The sequence below is a fragment of the Gopherus evgoodei genome, chromosome 11, assembly GCF_007399415.2.
Source record: "Gopherus evgoodei ecotype Sinaloan lineage chromosome 11, rGopEvg1_v1.p, whole genome shotgun sequence".
Classification (NCBI taxonomy): domain Eukaryota; kingdom Metazoa; phylum Chordata; order Testudines; family Testudinidae; genus Gopherus; species Gopherus evgoodei.
The window spans coordinates 40857805-40877173 of record NC_044332.1 but is presented as its reverse complement, the minus strand read 5'-3'; the positions used below and the strand labels follow the sequence as shown (position 1 = coordinate 40877173).

Sequence of the window (19369 nt, the reverse complement as noted above, 5' to 3'; positions counted from 1 at the left end):
TGGTTGTGCTATGTATTTCTGCTGCTGTACTGGCATTGTGCAGTAGATGTGTGATTAGAGGGGAATAATTCAAATTACCTTGTTTTTAGTGCCTGACAATGGTAACTAAAATGTTGTCCTCCCAGTATAAAAGCAATACAAAATTCCTATCTATATAACACATTATACTTGTGTGGCTTTTTTCCTTGGACTTGCCCAAGTACATGATCCGGACACCTTTTAGTGGCTACAGCATACAAGGGCTAAACACCCTCATACTATGAATGAGTCACATAAGATCACTGTTACGCTGTTAGTTGCCATAGTAGATTCACTGGCTCAAATTCAAATTTGGCTGGTTGGTTGTTTTTTCCACACTAGAAAATTATACCATAATCATTAAACACCTGATAGGATGAGAGACACTTATTTTCAGACATAAGAACGGCCGTACTGGGTCAGACCAATGGTCAATGCCACGTGCTTCAGAGGGAATGAACCGAACAGGTAATCATCGTGATCCATCCTGTTGTCCATTCCCAGCTCCTGGCAACCAGAAGGTAGCCTATCCTAGCTAATTGCCAGAGGATGTTGTGGAGGACAAGACCATAACAAGGTTAAAAAAAGAACTAGATAAATTCATGGAGGATAGGTCCATCAATGGCTAAGAGTTCCACAGGTTGATTGTTGTGAGAAGAAATACTTCTGTTTGTTTTAAACCTGCTGCCTATTAATTTCATTTGGTGACCTCTAGTTGTTGTCTTTAAGAGTAAATAACACTTCCTTATTAACAGCACAGCTTTGCAAACAGTGAGGTTCTGTAAAGGACTGTAGTCAGTACCTATCCCAAAGCCCAAGTATAGTTGCTTATATTACATTTACATCGAGCCTTTAATACCAAAGGGCTTTGTACCTCAAAACACACCTGAACCTCACTGTACTAGCAGAGGCTATTAAGGTCATTCCTAAATGCAGGTCTTCCAAGTAGCAATGAAATTGATTGCCACTAAATATATATCTGTTTGCTGTGTTATGTTTTGAGACTAATTTGGGAGGTGGGGGGGAATTGTTCTAAGATTTTTTTTTGTAAATTTCGACTCCATACCCATTGTCCTGTAGCATATAGTATATTTACACCCGAGATGTTCCTAGTGATATAGGAACTGTTTGTATTAATATTATGAAGCAATTTTTTCTTTAAATGACTGCTTAAAATAGGCTCTCGCATGAATGCTACAAACTCAGGGTTTATTTTAAGAACTGAGGTTTCTTTTGGGAGGAAAGAGGAGTAGAGGAAAAGTAACTGGGGTAAGATTTGTAAACTCCCATCTCTCCCAGTACCATTTCCCAATGTACTGAATGATTGGGGAAAATACTTGTCAGATCAGTGCTGAAGATTAGTTTCACCTTTTAAAATCTCCTTTCTCCCTAGGGGGAACAGTTGGCTAGAATACACTTCTTTATGATTTTTTTTTTTAAATAACGGAGGGACATGGGCAGAGAGAATAATTACATCTATAGAAATGATGCTAGTTTTTTAACTGTTTTAAATGGATACAGGTGCCAACTGCAAGCATTACTGTGGAGGGTAATCCTGCTCTTAATCGTGTGAGATGGACACATTCTGGGCGAGAGATTGCTGTAGGTGATTCAGAAGGACAAATAGTTATATATGACGTGGGAGAGGTAGGTAACTTTTGTGTTTGCTATTTTGTGTTACATGGATTTAAAGCACCTTTCTGAATTTACTCTGTCACTTAGCTTTTTGACTTTCAACTTTCCTTCAAAACATTTTTGCCAGGAATAAATGGTAATTCAAGATAAGGGTTCTAGTCCTCTCTTGCTTTCAGGATTAATAATAGTTTTTAAATGTTTCAGTCTCAGTTCAACTTCATACAATACTTTAGCATTTTAAAGAAAGTTTGACATTTTGCTGTAATTGTGCAACTAAAAGTAAATTTAGATCTCTATTTCAGCAGCTTAATACTGACAATTTTACAAGTTCTATGTAATTTATACTGCAGTAGAAACTGCAGGCAGAGGAGATTAGTAGTGGGTGTGGACAAGATTTCACCAGCTCTATCACTACTCTGCATGCATGCCAGGTTGGTTGTGAACAAAAATGTACCATCCAGTGGCCATTTGAACTGTAAAGTGAGAAGTAGTCTCATTTCAGTTCCTAGTGGGCAGGTGTCAATCTCTCTCAAACAATTACCATTGGTGTATATATACTTCAAGGATAGAGAACTGCTCTCTCACCTGTGGAGGTGGTCTCTCCAGACTGAGGTACATGGGCCAAGCTTATCACTACCATTGCCCTATTTGTTTTGTGTTTAAACACAGGACTTCAGTGCTAGAGGTCTGACAGCACCCTTATCGAGCACTGAATTTATTCAGGCTTTGTATACACTGGCACTTCGTTGAAAAATCTTTTGTCATTTAGGGGTGTTTTAAAAAAAAAACTCCTCCCCTCTCCGCTGCAGGGGGGGAGGGGCTGTTGCCAGGAGAGCTGTCTCCTGCTGACAAACAGCAACTACCCTGTGCGACTTTTAGCGGCACACCTGCAGCAACACAGCCATGCTGCTAAAATCTGTGTAGTGTAGACAGCCCTAGTTTCCACCATTTGTTGTGCAATGCATACCAGCTGTATTTGCTGGTCAGACTATTTGAAAACTTTTTGAATAAGATAAGCTGTTTTTTCAACATAATTCATAAATGTGGTTTTTAGACAAGGTGTTAAAACTGAGCTAAATTACATTCTCTGTGTACTTATCAATGGGTGTAAATAATATTCTATTTCTCTATAGCAAATTGCTGTTCCCCGCAATGATGAATGGACACGTTTTGGTCGAACACTAGCAGAAATTAATGCAAACAGAGCTGATGCAGAGGAGGAAGCTGCAACCCGCATACCTGCCTAAAATTTCAAAACGGGTTATAGTAGTGGATTTGGGAATGACTTATGTAAGTTTTCAGAGTATTAGCATGCGTCAGTCTAACTGATAACCTGAGGAGAAATATGTGGAATAAACTGTGGATTTTGAAAATGTATAAAATCACTGGAAAATTAAGTCTTGCAATGTCACTCTCTTATATATAATTACAAGCACATTATTGAATTTGTTTAATATTTAATACAGCTGCCCTGACTTAGCAAGAAACATGTTTTGCTGAAACACTAACCTAGATGTATATTAGCTGTAATGCTATTGAATTTTTCAACTAACAGTATGTAACTGTTTCTGAGGGATAAACACAAGTTCCATTTCTCACTCAGAACTTTCTCTATTGCGCTGGCTAACTTTCATTAGGTAGTTAATCTCTGAAGGTTTGTTAATATTAGGATATTAGAACTGCCCACGGAAGTGCATGTATCTGTTCAAAGTAAACCTTCATCCTGTTTTTTTACTTGCTCTTCTTTTTTAATAAATAAATAAGGCTAGGGTAGTAGGTTATGTATACGAATAAAATCATAAGTCTGTAATAAACTTTATTTGGTCACTGAACCTGACTTTGTAGAATACATATTTAGTATTACGTCTTTGTTTAAAAAGTTCATTAAAAGGTGAGATTTCTTTATAAATAAAGGTTACACAAGCTTTTATCACCAGCCCAGCCCCCTGATCCCTCATCCTTCTTTAGTATGAAGCTCTTCACTCAGATGTACAAAATCATTAGGAACCACTTCATTACATTCAAATAAATCAGTGTAACATTCTTTCCTGTTCCTCCCAAGACAAAGAACCGAGAGGTACCCAACTCCAGTCCTAGAAGATTACTATCCCTATCATACTGTAAAAACCAGGTGCTGGTGTCTTTGTTGCCACAGCCCATACATAGAAGTATATGGTATTAAAACATGGTTACTTAATATGTGCAAAGCATGTAGAAGTGAGTCCTTATTTAGTGTTTTGGGTAGAGGTTTCCAGGATTAGCACCAGGACTTCTGAAGAATGTTAAAGCCTATTATAATCTACAAGATGAAAAAATGACTAATAGAGTAGATGAAATTACTTACAAAAATCTCACCTCATGCTTGGCAATTTTATCACCTATAGCAACTAGAAAAAGCAAAGAGAAACATGTTCCATTTGTGCCAAGCTCATGTGAGGCAATAAAAGAGCTTTTGTAGAGATGTGCACCTAACTTGGCCTATCCCCTACTGCCTGCCCTATCCCACCCTTTTTAAATAAATCAATCAAATCAAATCAATCAGCCAGCTTGTGTCACAAAAAAAATTTCTTAAACTCTTGTTTTCCCCACAAATGTCACCTTAAGTATTTCTGATTAATCCCTCGAGGATTTAGCCCAGGTCAGCTTTAAGGTGCCGAATGCCTTTGCTACTTTCAGAGACCATGTGATCCCAACTTTTCAAAGTAGGACTGCCTACACAAAGGCTCTTCATATTATCATAGGTGCTTTTCTCTCAAGGATTTGCCAGTAGTATCACCAATCTGCTTTTAAATTATTTTTCCTCTATCAGTTACTACACTCTGTCCCCTCCCTTGTTGTGGCAGGGAGAAAGATACTTTGCTGTTTGTGTAGAGACAACAGTGCCTCTCCATTCTTGATCCAAGACTCTGATTAGCATGTCTGCTTCAATAAAGCCTTTTGTCTATCAAGACCAACATTACTCCTTCATACTTCCTGTGAGAGTATGGACAGTGCTTTTAAAAACATTTATGAATTCTATGCCCTCTTAACTCTGTATAAAAAAGGCTCTAATTGAACATCAAGGAGAGTGCCTGACTCCTCCATTAAGCACATTTGTTTCTCAGAGGTTCTCCACTCTGCGAGATAGCTTCTATGTAGTGGAATGATGCTACGCACAACTCCACACCTATCTGCTTAGAATAGTGTTCCCCTAGTGCTGCACCAGACCCATCTTAGAGGGGAAGGGAACTCTCAGCTTGTCTCTGCTCCCCAAACTTGGGCCCATTTGTTTAGCAAATGACAAAAATAGGCTTTCTAACTTCCAGCTGAAACTGGAAATGCTAGGTCAGTGCTTCCAGGAAAAAAAGTCTCTGTTCTACTCTGAGGTCTAGGTCCTATTTCCATTATTTCCCCTCTTTTTACAGCCATGGCAGAAGCAGCTCTTAAGTGCTGTGAGCCTGAGGACCACACTGTGGCCCAAGGCCAATCCCACTCATGCTGGAAGAAGTCCTACTTATCCACCATGCATGTAAGGGAAGGGCTGTATGTCTCCATTGCTCTTGAAATGTACTCCTTCTGACTATATAAGGTAGTAGCTCAGAGCATATTCCCTACCATTATCTAAACTTAGCCTCTTCCCACCCACCCCCAAAAATATCTGCAGGAGAAAAAAGAATGCAGGCAGAAGTCTAGCAGTAGAATAGAGGCTACCAGTTTATTGCACTGAATGCAGCATGTCTGATTAACTGCCTTGTAGGCAAGTGGCCTGAGTACAGGCTCTTTAGACTAGAGTGGCTGAACTGGAGGAGCTAAGAGAGACAAAGACGAGACTTTCTGGAATATAGTAGAACAATCCCACTCCACATCCGACAGCCTCAGTGCTGTTGAGGAGGATGAAAGTCTCAAGAGGAGAGAAATGATCCCATAGTTGAGACCCTCCTTCCTGATATCAGGCATGGTATCCTTTCATACTGAGGATATCTCTCCAGGGAAGGGAATCCTGGTTATTAGGAAATGACCAGTAATAGCAATGTAGGATTCAATCATTAGAAATATAGATAGCTGGGTTTGTGATATCCTAGAGAACTGCATGGTGAATTGCCTGCCATGTGCAAAGGTGGCAGACCTCTTGAGACATCTAGGCAGATTTATGTGCAGTGGTGGGGAGGAGCCAGTGTTCATGGTGCAATGACCTAGGGAAAGGCAGGAGAAATGTCCTGGAGGCCAAATTCAGAGATTTTGCCAGATAAGAGATTAAAGTCTAGGACCTCCATGGTAGCATTCTCTGAAATGCATCCAGTTCCATGTGCAGGCCCAGTTACACAGGCAGAACTGCAGGGCCTTACTGCATGAATGAAACTATAGCATTTGGAGGAGGGATTTAGGTTTAGTAGGAACTGAGGAACCATTTGGAAAAGGAGGAGCTTTTACAGAAGGTTGGATTCCACCTAAACAAAAATGGAATCAGATTGCTAGCATGTAAAATTAAAAAGATTGTAGAGGAGCTTTTAAACTAAGGGCTGAAGGAAAGTTGACTGGTGCAAGAGAGGATCTATTAATGGGGATCCTAATAAAGAGGAGAGAATAGAAGCTGATAAAGTAGGAACCTAAGAGAAACAGTCAAATTAAAAAGAATCCTACTCAGTTACATCACATGAAGGCAGACAAGTAAAGTGACATTTTATAAGTGCAAGTATACAAATGCTACAAATCTAAATACTAAGATAAGTGAACATGGGTGCCTGGTATTAAATGAGGATATTGATATAATAGGGCCACTGGATGATCAACATGCTAAAGGAGCACTCAAGGAAGAGGAGGACATAGTGGGAAAGCTAAATTAATTCTTTGCACTGGTGTTCACTACAGAGGATATCAGGTAGATTCACACACCTGAGCCATTCTTTTTAGGTGAAAAATCTGAGAAACTGATCCAGATAGAGGTGTCAGAAGATTTGAAACAAATTGATAAACTGTAATAAGTCACCAGGACCAGATGGTATTCACCGAAGAGTTCTGAAAGAACTCATGAAAATTTCAGAACTGAGGTATGTTACCTATCACTTAAATCAGATTCTGTACCAGATGACAGAAGGATAGCTAATATGATGCCAATTTTTAAAAAAGACCCCCGAGGCAATCCTGGCAATTACAGGCCAGAAAGCCTAATGTCGGTACCAGGCAAATTGGTTGAAACTATAGTCAAAAACAAAGATCAGACATCTAGAAAAAACACAATTTGTTGGGGAAGACAACACTGCTTTTGTAAAGGAAAATCATGCCTCACCCATCTTTAGAATTCTTTGAGGGGGTTCACAAACATGTGGACCAGGCTGATCCAGCAGCTAACAGTATAATTGACCTTTCAGAAAGCCTTTGACATGGTCCCTCACTAAAGACTCTTAAGCAATGTAAGCGATGACGGGAAAAGAGAGAAAGTCCTCTTATGAATCAATAACTGGTTAAAAGACAGGAAACAAAGGGTAGAAATAAATGGTTATTTTTCAGAATGGAGAGGTAAATAGTGGAGTCCTCCAGGGGTCTGTGCTGTTCAACATATTCATAAATTACTTGGAAAAAGGTTACAACGTTTGCAGATGATACAAAATTACTCAAGACAGTTAAGTCCAAAGCTGACTGCAAAGAGTTAAAGGGATCTCACAAAACTGGGTGACTGGGCAACAAAATGGCAGATTAACTTCAAAGTTAATAAATGCAAAGTAAGGCACCCTGGAAAACAGTCTCAACTATACATACAAAATGATGCCTCCTAAATTAGCTGTTACTAAAGAAAGATTTTAGCGTCATCATGGATAGTTTTCTGAAAACATCCACTCAATGTGCAGCAACAATCGAAAAAGCTAACACTGTTAGGAACCGTTAGGAAAGAGACAGAAAATATCATAGTGCCACTATATAAATCCATGGTCTGCCCACACCTTCAATACTGTGTGCAATTCTGGTCACCCCAGCTCAAAAAAGATACATTAGAATTGGAAAAGGTACAGAGAAGGGCAACATACATGATTAATGGTATGGAACAGCTTCCATATAAGGAGTGGTTAAAAAGACTGGAACTGTTCATCTTGGAAAAGAGACGACCAAAGGGGGATATGATAGAGATCTCCACACCATTCATGATTTTATAGAAAGTGAATAAGGAAGGAAATGTTATTTACTCCTTCACATAACAAATGAACCAGGGATCACCCAATGAAATTAATATGCAGCAGGTTTAAAATAAACAAGAGCTACTTCACACAGTGCAGTCAATCTGCAGAACTCATTGGCAGGGGATGCTGGAAAAGCCAAAAAACTATAACTGAATTAAAAAAGAATTAGGTAAGTTCAGGGAGGATAGAGCCATCAACAAGCAACTCTTAGCCAAGATGATCAGGAATGTTGTCCCGTGTTCCCAGGCCTCTGACTGTGAAATGCTAGGACTGGGTAATGGGATGGATGATTGCCTTGTTCTGTTCATTCCCTGTGAAGCTTCTGGCATTGACCACTGTCGGAAGACAGGATACTGGCCAAATGGACTATCGATCTGACCCAGTATGGCCATTCTTATGTACTGGCTTAGATCATGCTCTTTTCCCTAGGACAGGTGAAAGAATTATTAGGTACAGAGGGCAGAGTCATCTGACCCTAGACTTGAAATGACTGATAGTTTGTGGTTTTCAAATGGTTCAAAATTGAGTCATGTCCACTAAATGAACTTGGCATCCTGTATGCCTGTTTCAGAGTAGCAGCCATGTTAGTCTGTATCCGCAAAAAGAACAGGAGTACTTGTGGCACCTTAGAGACTAACAAATTTATTTCAGATCTGAAGAAGTGAGCTGTAGCTCACGAAAACTCATGCTGAAATAAATTTGTTAGTCTCTAAGGTGCCACAAGTACTCCTGTTCTTTCTATATGCCTGTTGATGCTCCCCTTCACTTTGCAGCTGAGGGACCTCCCTACTGTTACAAGTAGATAAGATATCCATCATAAGACACAGCCCTCTGTCTGGTGAAAGCACTGCACTAAACAGTAGTTACCAAAACGAGGAGTCCTGTGGCACCTTAAAGACTAACAGATTTATTTGGACATAAGCTTTCATGGACTTCTTACTCACAAATGCTTATGCCCAAATAAATGTTAGTCTTTAAGATGCCACTGACTCCTCCTTGTTTTTGTGGAAACAAACTAACAGGGCTACTCCTCTGATACTAAAAACAGTAGTTGTCATCCCAATGTGAGAACAAGTTAGGAATATAAGCATTGTTCTAAACTACACAATCATCTGAGACTGAGGGCGGGGGGAAAGAAAACCAGGCCTTTCCAGCTCTGATTACTTGAATTACCTTAGCAGACCTGTTACTAAGGCTTGTTAGCCTCAGTCTCAGCTTGAGCACTTTCCAAAGGATAGCCCTGAACTCCAACCTTTTCCAGTTCAGCAACCTCAATGAATTGGTAAGCAAGGTAGGATCTGCTTGTTTCTAAATTCTTTGGCTAAATCACCTGAGCCCAAGATTGAAACCTTGGCAACCCAACCTTATATGCAGTCCCATGATTATTCTTGCTGTTGAAGAGAACCTGCTAATCTCTGGAAGGATAATGCCTTTCTCACTAAGAGACCAAAATGGTGATGCTCCCTTCTGGAGGCAGATGGAAGGACATTACGATAAATTGTTGTTGCTTTTTGTACATATATATATTAGTGTATGGGTGGGTACTTACAAGAACCATCACTGGGATCTCCAGAGACATAAGTCAAAAAGAGGCTGAAATAATGCTCATTTCTGCTGTGACACTGCATCTGCTAGAATACCTGCCAGAATCATGGTGGGAAATGCACAATGTTAATATGTGTTATCATACTAAATGTAGCCATGAGAGAGGTGGTGGTCACCAGTGACAAATCCTGACCTATGGCCAGAGCTCCCCTTACGCTCTGAAGAAGAATATTGCTTCCTATCTCATGAGACCTACAGGTCTCTTTCAGGATTGGGAAGCATGAAAATTAGACAGGATTGTGAGCAACCCCAAAATAACCTAATGAAACTGAGTAAGTGGTAGAGCGGATTAAAAAATGGGAATAATTGTCATTAAACAAGTCTGTTGAAAAATTTCAACTCAAAATGTGACCAATTGTCAAGCTATGTAAAATCACCCCCTCCCCCTTTTTCCCATCAAATAGAAACATTCAAAAAATTTTCACCAGCTCTAGTAATCGGGCAACATGACAGTTGAAATTCAGTGTAGACAACTGGAAAAGAAGGCAGCTCTTTAAAAGCTATACTGTAGCATTCAGGGGCTCAGGATTGGTCATCAGCTTAAAAACTACCAAAACCAGAAAACATCCTGAAGAGGACACAAAAATAAGACCCTGCTGCAGGAGTCTAGATAGAGGGGGAATTAATAGGAGTGGGACTATTTAATCTTAGTGCTTTTAATCTCCGAATGTTTCTTAATAATTTAGAAAGAGAAGAGGAAGAGGAATACAGCATTCTGAATGGTATAAAAGAGGTTAATCGTAGTTCAGTTTATCACGTCCTATAGTGCAAAGGTGAAATGACCAGGAAGGCAATAAAGATCAAGCTGATAAAAGGAAATATATTTCTGGGAAGCAGACACCCTGTGGAACTCCCTATTGCAAGGTATTGAAGCAAAATCTTAGCAAATGCTTAGGAGGTGCAATTACATTTACTACATTAACATGCAACGGCTTTTTATTTCTTATGCTTCAGAGCAAACTCCAGTATGGCAGAGTGAAGTTAGAAAGACCTTTTCTCAATAATTTAGTATGTCAAAAGTAGATGTATGATCACTATCAGACACTGGCCGTAGTAAGGGATAGGATGCTATATTTGATTAGATCAACCACTGAACTTGGCAGCTTCCAAAGCAGCCTGAATAGAGAAAAATTTTAATAGTGCATCTTTCAGCAAAAATGCTCATGTTCAGAGCAGGTGCCCTTTTCCTAAAGAAACTTGGATCCAGGTTGTTTGAGAGTAAAGTAAGAAATCTATACTCACTCCTAAGGTAGATGAAAGCATGGCTTTCATTTTGAGAATAAGTCACCTTTCCGGAGTTTTAGCTTACCCTATTTCAAACAAACAATCTGGCAATACTTCAAACGAGATTAAATATTAGTAACTCTCCAGCCCTGGAAATCCTAGGAAAAAGTAGGCTAAATTCAGGCCAGGAGGCACACTAGCTTCCAGCGGCATCGACATTGACCTTGCTGCAGGGCCCTGACAGTGGAAAGTCCTCTGCACAGTGGACACTACAGTAGCAGAGAGCAGTTTTAACCACATAGCAAAAGAGGAGGCCCAGCACAGCCCAATAATGGACAAGGCTGGGCAAGGTGTATGGGGACATGGCAGCTGGCGAATGCACTGATTCGGCTCATCCTCTCAGTAGCCTCCCACAGCCCAGTCCCTACTCAGCACCAATCAGAATTGAAAGCTACTCAGGGCAGGCAGTGACATTGCTTCTGCCTCCAGGTGCCCGGGAAGATAATTTACACCTTGTTTCAGCTTCAGCAGATAAACCACACTTTACAACAAAAACCAACTTGAGACTGAGGATTTAACAAAAACAATAGAAAATCCAACACAGGATCCAACATTAGTATCAGGTAGGTTTAAAGAACACAAATCTCAAGTATTCGTCTGATTGTGCCTTTCAGATGGGTGGCGCTCCAGGTACATGCACAGGATAGCTGCAGCTTACTGCACTATATTTTTTTATGGAAATAAATGCCATGCAGTATTGGATGTGCTAATTACGTCTTTGTGTCTATGTAATGAGACCTAATCACAGCACTAAAAGCACTTGTTTATTTCAGTGTGTGTTAGACATGCACAGAGTTGGAATGCAGCACTGCTACATTCAACATATTTGGCAGAAAAATCACAGGTGCTCAGAGACATGCAGGACTCCAAAAGCAGCAAAGCTCAGCCATCCACTATGCAAGGGGACTGGGCTCAGATGGCCCAGGATGAGAATCTCTCCCCTCTCCCACCACAGACCTGTTGCATACATCAGTGGTAGCATCAAAAGGATGTTTTAAAGAGAGGGCAGGGCCATAACCAGTGGATCCTCAATTATGCAGCTCCACTAGCTAACTCTGCCACACTGGGCTGGAAGGGTCTATATCATAGAGGCTATTTCAGTCTATGGGCTGCAGCAGCAATCCAAGTGTCTCAGCTGGCACTCTGGTCACGGGGAGACCTCTGCATTAAGTCCATTTGCGCTGTGGTTGCAGGGAGAGCTGGGACCAGACTGCAAATATGCTATGATTTTTAAACAACTTAATTTCTGATCTAAATCACTTCAAACACTTCAGTGGCACTTGTCTGAAGGGACGACTTAATCCAGTGGGAGACTAAAGTTTTAAAATTAATCCAGATGAGTTATCCAAGGGGAAAAAAAAAACATCAGACTTAATCACCTGCACAAATACTCTGAAAACCTCAACAGCTGCCCCAGTGCTTCACAAAACAAAAAATACCCTTTGGGCCAAGAACAAGGGGAAACCATTATATCCCCCAGCATTTTCCCCCCCAGCAAGTTTCAAGTGCCTGAAAATGGGCACATAAAGGGAGAGTGCTGCCTTCACCATCACAGAAGCTTTGCAGAGCCCTATGGTAAACAGTGGAGCTGGCTGGAGAATGACAGTTGTTTTACAACAACTTGTGAAGTTTTGACTTTTCTTTTTATTCCACACAGTGCAAAAAACAATTTGGCTTAAATGTTGACCAAAAAAAAACAAAAACACCAAACAAATACACACAAAATGTTTAGATGAAAATGCTTTAACTAGCTCCACTGTGAAAAGAGTGAAAAATCGTCTTCTGTGCATTAGTTCCAGAGAGGATTCAAAGTTTACTTAGTACCATTTGTTCTTAATCTCTTCTACAATCCTACTTCTTGCCAGGAGAACTATTTCACATACTTAAAAATCAGAAATGGGTTTATGTTGTTATTTAATCTATGCTATAAACAGAAGTTCTCTTACCAATTCTTGGTATTAAAAAAAACCTCATTCTATTATGAGCAAAGCTCATATGGGGACTGGCTACTGCAATCGGAATTGTGTCTTCAGGAGGTTATCTTCGCTCAATAGATTTGAAAGTGAAATAACATCAGGCTTCCATCAGCTTTGCCCTGTCTAAGTACCCCCTCTATTTTCAATCCAAAATCATGCTGCTCAATTTGACATTTGCCCTGTACATTTTCATCAAGCTTACCATAGTAGCTTTCTGTTCAGTTGAGACACACAGGGACTGCATAAAGAACAGGCATGTCGTGTGATGGTGTCCACCCTCCAGGCATGGGAATTTTTAGTGACCAGAGCACAGCTTTGCAGCTTCTGCTGGAATTTAAATATATTTTAAGAGGTATTTTTCCCCTCCCTCTCCACTCCAAAACAATTTCTTCTAATTATAGATTAAAATTTTCAAAAACACAACAAACTAGTTTTGTTCCAGAGGACTCCTGACAAGAACTAGGTATGAATATGAGTCTTGGTAGGCTTCAGCATGGATCTGGATCAGGTCAGGTATCCTTTAGGGTAATGTATTAGAAAATGGAATCTAGTTTCAAGCAATTTATAACCATTTTTATTTTTCCTCCCGAACTATATTTGCACTGACAACCCATCCCTCGAAACATTTAGGGAATGAAAAGGAGGAGAGGGTGGATGGGATTTCTTTAGCCAATCCCATGTCAGCAGTTATGGAAGGACCAGCATGCCAGTCTCAGGATGCTAGATATTGTAAATGATCATCTCAGGAGCCTCACTGTCCAATCACTATTTCGGAACTCAAGTCAGTCAACAAGCTGTGACAAAGATTAAATGCCAGTGGGTACCAAGTATTTTTCTTCCCCTCAAGGAAGCATATTCTTGTCATAGAGCAGAACAAAATTTGAAGATATGTAAGTGTGAGCTGCCTGCGAAGCCTCGGCCTAGGCAAACTATGTAAACAGATATATTCTCTGACTGAGGATTGGGAGCCCCATAATAGCCTTGGTTACATGCACTCAATTCCTGTTGAAGTCAAGGGAAGTTTTGCTTAAAAGTTAAGGGCTGATTGTAGTTCTGCAGCTACAAAAGTTACCATCTTTTGGACAATTACTAAAACACAGGGAAGATTTGCAAGTGTTTATTTGGCAGAGACAGGAATGGCTGAGCATTCCTATTCATTTTTTTTTAAAAAGCTCCTTCTTCCTTAAATGCTCTCGAAAACCCTGGCCTTCACCTGTTGTAAGGTGAACTAAAATATTTAACTGGAATAAAGTCAAGGCAATTTTAGTTGTCTTTATGAAAAAAAAAGAAAAATAAAAAAGTCCAGGAGGCTATTTAACCCAACCATGGCCCAGAAAACATAGTGTCTGAAACTGAAGTTGTAGGTTAGGTAGTTTTCTACCCTGCTTATAAAAACCTGGCCAATGCCTGTCTTTTGGAATCAACAGCTCTCTCTTCTCAGTATTACATTTCCTTAACAGTTTCCTAAGGAATTGCAAACCTTTCACTGTCACCTATTGCAATTAACATACACCTCTACCCCGATATAAAACTGTCCTTGGGAGCCAAAAAAATCTTACTGTGAAAGTTATATCCAACTTGCTTTGTCCCGCCGGAGTGCGCAGCCCCCGAGCGCTGCTTTACTGTGTTATATCCGAGTTCGTGTTATACTGGGTCACGTTATATCGGGGTAGAGGTGTAGCTGCCTGAGATTACATGGCAACAGGATTGAGCTCAGGAGCCATTTTACCTGTCATTTGGTATTTTACTGCAGTTCTTAACCCCAGAACAGGGAATTAAGCCATTAACTTGGCATTAATTGAGCAGTCCCTACCCAAGTCAGTTTGTAGGCAAAGCACAGCAGGGCTTCTCCCCAGATTACCAAGCACACACCCTCAGACCCCCTCTCCTTTAGACTGGCTTATGTTTGGACAATAAGCCTAACAAACAGAAAACAGTCCTTCTGCTCACCTTTATCCAACCTCTCCTCCCAGAAATCTCTGGTAATTCTACTTCCTGCAGCTTCCCTGCTCAGCCAGTCCTCATTCAGCCAGCTCCATAGCTCCACCACAGGAGTTAACTCCACTCTCCTGTGGTGCTAGGTACAGCCAGTCCCAGTCATTGTTTCTCTGACAGGCTATTACAGCCCCAAGTGTAATCCTGCCTCCTTTAATTGGCTTAGCTGGGCCCACCTGCTCTGATACAAGGGCACTGGTGCTGCTCTGCTTACAGGGACCAGCTATCCTGTGACAGTAGGGTGATAGATTACAACTATGAGCAGAGACTCCTGATTTTTCACATGCATCTGAGGAAGTGGGTATTCACCCACGAAAGCTCATGCTCCAAAACGTCTGTTAGTCTATAAGGTGCCACAGGATTCTTTGCTGCTTTTACTGATTTTTCTCGAGTCAGGCTGGAATTTTGCATTTGCATTGTTCCAAAAGCAAATTACCCACCAGTCAAAAAGGGCTTTTAATTTTGCAAATTTTAATTTAGCAAAATTGAAGCAAAAGTTCTACATAATTTTTTCTTCAAAATACCTGGAAATCTTCTCTGAGTACAGCACCCTTTCTTTGGAACTCAACTAGGTGCCTTCATTTTATTTTTTCTGGAACTTAAAGATTTTGCAAAACAACTAACTTTCCCCAACTTGTGTTCCTCCTACCAAGAAAGAACTTAGCTCCTCCTTGAGCAAGTATTTCAAAGTGGATTAATTCTTATATACCTCAAGCCCACAAAGCCAGGAGGGCTTGCAGCTCCCAGAGCTGTCAGAAGTCATTCTTCTAAAGCTACAGGAACCACCTGTGCAGAATACAGAGCAGCTTTGTAAGTCTGCAAGGCTGTACTCAGAGATGTTTGCACACATTCACACAGTGCTGCAGATCAGATGTTAACCTCCAGGCAGCAGGAATAGGATTTCCCCATGCTGCATATTAATACAAACTTTGTACTGCTAGTGAAAGCACAATCATAATAAAATGGAAGCTGTGTCTTTTAAACAAAAAGAGATTACATCAAAGTTCAGGAGATCTGAATATTCACCAATCCAACCTCTGGGTGATAAGATTTCCTAGACTACATAAGGAGCCAAATTTATCTCTAGGCCATTCCACTGAATACAACAGATGAGTTAGGCCAAGGCCTTTTATTACTTAATTACAAATATGACACTTTTGGGACTTGCTGGCAAACTAGCAGTGCATGTCCTGGCAATTATTTCATCCAAATATGCTCAAATTAAACCCCGGACTTATTTTACTTGCTATTCAGATATGTACATTTACAGGATAAATGTATTCAGAGTGCTCATACAAAAATCCACTTAGAACTGGTAAATACAATCTCACTAAATTTAAATGTGAGATGCTGGAATTCAGAATTACCAAAAAGTTACTAGTTAGCATCACTGTGAGTTTCTGGGTAATCCCTACAGTTTCCAAGCACTCCTCCCCACATACACACCCACCGTTCCTGTGGGTAACTTCCTATCAGCACAGCATCTTTATGCTTTTGCCTTTATTAGCTAATATCTTGATTTATTCCCTAAGCCAAGTCACGCTACACGATAATGGTCCCTTTTTGGCCTTAAAAATCTATGACTAAATACACTAAATATCTGATGGTTTATTTTTATAAATTACACAAATATAAGAAAATGAAATGACTTTAAATATATTTTATTGTCACATGATTCTTAATAAAAACACCTTCAAAACATTCTGTACATTTCAAACTGCTTAGAACCACATACCCATTATATAAATGTAATCGTGTATAGATGCCATGATGTCTCTGTACAAAGATGTACAATATGTACAGTAACATTAAGTGCAAGCTGTGCAAAGCCAAGTCAAGGTTACTGGTTCATGCCACTGGTTAGGAAAAAGAAATCAATGCAGAACTAAAGCTTCAATCCGTTTCTTGTGTGCAAATGATTAATTCAGAAACAAATAAATGCACGTTGTATATCATATAGAAAGGAGTGATTTGACTTGAATTCTCAGTTCAGCAAGAGCAACATGCAGCTGACAGGATAGAAACAGCACTGCTCTCAAACTTTTTTTTTTCACGGCGTTGTTATACTAGGCTGGAAGGTCATCTCAGGATTCAGCTGCTACTTTTGGTAGAACTGAAACAACATCAGGAGATCGAAATTTTGGAAGATAAAGCCCAAACTTGTTTTCTATGCCAGCAAATGTAGCTGTAGCAAGTCTGTATCCACCTATGTGGTCAGGATTAACAGGAGGAAGGTCTGAGATTCGAGATTTTGGGGTAGGTTCTGATCCAGACGGTTTGCTGTTTGAAAAGAAAAAAAGAAAAGGTTGCTTATTTAAAATGTTTCTCCTGCACCAGAGTAACAGAGCACAATCTATAGTAAGCCAATACTAAAAATGATCATCTGTCTACAATATATAAATCAACATAGTTAGGAGTTAATTATTCTGATTAGCTTTTAAAATAAAGAAAGCTTGCTTTAAAGGCCACTATCAAGTAGTTCAGGCTAAAATTTAGTTTCTGGATATTTTAGAACAGAAATATTTTAATGAAAAAAATGTTTAAATGATTTTAATGAAAACAGTTTGAGGAGGATTTAATCATCATCTTGCAGTGTAAGAAACCCAAATACAGCAGTTTTGTGCAGTGCATTAAAAAAAGTGAAACTGACATACTTCATGTTGCTTAGACAGTGAAATAGTATACAAATCAAGTCAATTTGATTTAAGCTCTTTCAGTTTTAGCACCCAAAGATGTTACTAGTAATATAAGTGTGGTGTGTGTGTGGGGGGGGGGGGGGTAGGGGTTGTGCAGGGTACAATTAAAACAAAATTCTGGCACTTTGATTTACACTTAATAAATATCATTAAGTTTAACTACATCTGTTTCAACATATTCTTTCCATTTAGTTCTCTGAAGTCTCTGTCTAACTTGGCAGACCCAGTTTGCATGTTAATGAGCAAATGTTTGCACTTACATTCCTCCAAAATCCACATAGAACCATCGCTGCAGAAGTTCATAGGTCACTAACGTAACACCAAACTGAGGTGAAGATCTGAACACTCGAGCTGTTGAATAGTACAAATAATAATGTAATACAGCAACGTTAGATCAAGAAAGATGGTCTGAGAATTTCAAATGAACCCGTGCATTACAATACCAGGGCCCAATCCTGCAAAGTTTACTGCTGGGAGTAATCTGAGTAAAATAACAGAGAAAAAATGTGCAGGATTGTGGTCTGACTTTAAATCTAAAGAAAATTCCCTACCTATAGCGCCTTTCCAAAAAGCCGAAGGGCCTTCTTCTCTAAGTATCTTTCTAAAACAGTCAATAACTCCACTGTATGTTGTCTGACCAGCGCGAGCTGCCACTTGCAGTCTTGTCTTGATGACATCAGCAGGGGTTACCAAGGAAGCAGCAGGCACACCTTTTAGAAGCAAACAGCATTTAATTTACACAAAGTATCTTGTAAAAGATAGAAATATTTCTAAAGACAAAGAACATACCTGCAAACGTTAATCTTTTTGTGAAATCAAAGCTTATGAAAAATGTAAACCCACACACACCTGGTACTAACGTAAAGTATTCAAAATAGACTCTTCCTGCAGCTAGCATAGCACAATCCTTCTAAATGTTTCTTCTAAATCACAAAGCTAATTTTATGACAGACGCTAAAGAAAAATATAAATGAAAATACAGCCAAGAGAACTACAAAAATTATGCAACGATATTAACAGAACAATTCTCTCAAGAGCTCCCCTCTGAGTTTTATCATCAGTCATTTCAAATACCTTTTATTTTTCCTTGTTTAAAGAGCGAAGCAAATATTTCCAAGTATAAACAGTTAAAACTCTCTCCCTCTCTCTCAATATAAGAGATTAAATATTCTTGACACAAATTAGTGGTGCTCTCAGCTGATTCTAGGAGCTCTGTCAGCCTTACTGTGCTTTGTGAATATTAATATTTCTACTCCCCTATTGTATGTACCAAGTACTTTGTAACAGTGTAGCTGATTAATTGCTCTGCAAACCTCTCATGTACTAACATTCCAATCCTTCACAGGTCCATTTGTTTAAAGGTGTAAATATGCATTTAAAGGTGTAAATATGCAAAGTGATCATTTTGAGGCCATCTATTCTACAGTGATATTTCTGTGATGCTCTTTGGCCAGTTCATTAGCAGAACACAAGTCTATTTAAAAAGTAAACTATAAAGAAAGGTTGACAATAAAAGCATTTTTGGCACACAGTATGGTAATAGCCATCAGTGATGGTACAGTAACAGTACCCCACCCCAAGCACCACCACCGGTTTCTTATTCAAATGAAAGGGTAACCGTGCAGATAAAGTACTCTCCTGAAGGCACAATGGATGATGTTAGAATATTTATAAAATTTAGATGTAAAAATCCAACTCTCATTTTTAATATAATGTATATTGACTCATTTCAATCACTTAACCAAAAACAAGAATTCCCTTCCAGCTTGGAATTTGAATGTTCACTTTCAGTCTTGGTTGAATTGTTACTATTGATTTCAATACAATTAAAAAACCAGCGTAACAGTTGTCTACATAGCACTTAAGGGAGATTTATCAAGTTGACAGGTCAGAAATTTAACGAAGTTACAGTAAACCTTCCCACACATCCTGCTGATCAAGTCAGTAAGTTTTACATTGGAACAGGAGCAGCAAAGCCAGTCTATTTGCTAAAGCTAACTATGCACTA

The 19369-nt window shown here is 39.5% G+C and overlaps 2 protein-coding genes across 7 annotated transcripts in view; one reads left to right on the top strand and one right to left on the bottom strand.

Annotated features, from left to right (window-relative positions):
* DYNC1I2 (dynein cytoplasmic 1 intermediate chain 2) overlaps positions 1 to 3490 on the top strand; it is a 55392-nt gene extending 51902 nt beyond the window's left edge. For all 4 annotated transcript variants that reach the window (XM_030579784.1, XM_030579785.1, XM_030579786.1 and 1 more), the window contains 2 exons: positions 1540 to 1665; positions 2787 to 3490. In XM_030579784.1, coding sequence (XP_030435644.1) covers positions 1540 to 1665; positions 2787 to 2900 — 240 coding nt within the window. In that variant the 3' untranslated portion in view covers positions 2901 to 3490. The remainder of the gene's footprint in view (positions 1 to 1539; positions 1666 to 2786) is intronic.
* Positions 3491 to 16305: 12815 nt separating this feature from the next.
* The window catches only part of SLC25A12 (solute carrier family 25 member 12), an 89502-nt gene continuing 86438 nt past the window's right edge, over positions 16306 to 19369 (bottom strand). For all 3 annotated transcript variants that reach the window (XM_030579237.1, XM_030579236.1, XM_030579238.1), the window contains 3 exons: positions 17913 to 18071; positions 17622 to 17712; positions 16306 to 16945 (listed from right to left, as the gene is read on the bottom strand). In XM_030579237.1, coding sequence (XP_030435097.1) covers positions 16750 to 16945; positions 17622 to 17712; positions 17913 to 18071 — 446 coding nt within the window. In that variant the 3' untranslated portion in view covers positions 16306 to 16749. The remainder of the gene's footprint in view (positions 16946 to 17621; positions 17713 to 17912; positions 18072 to 19369) is intronic.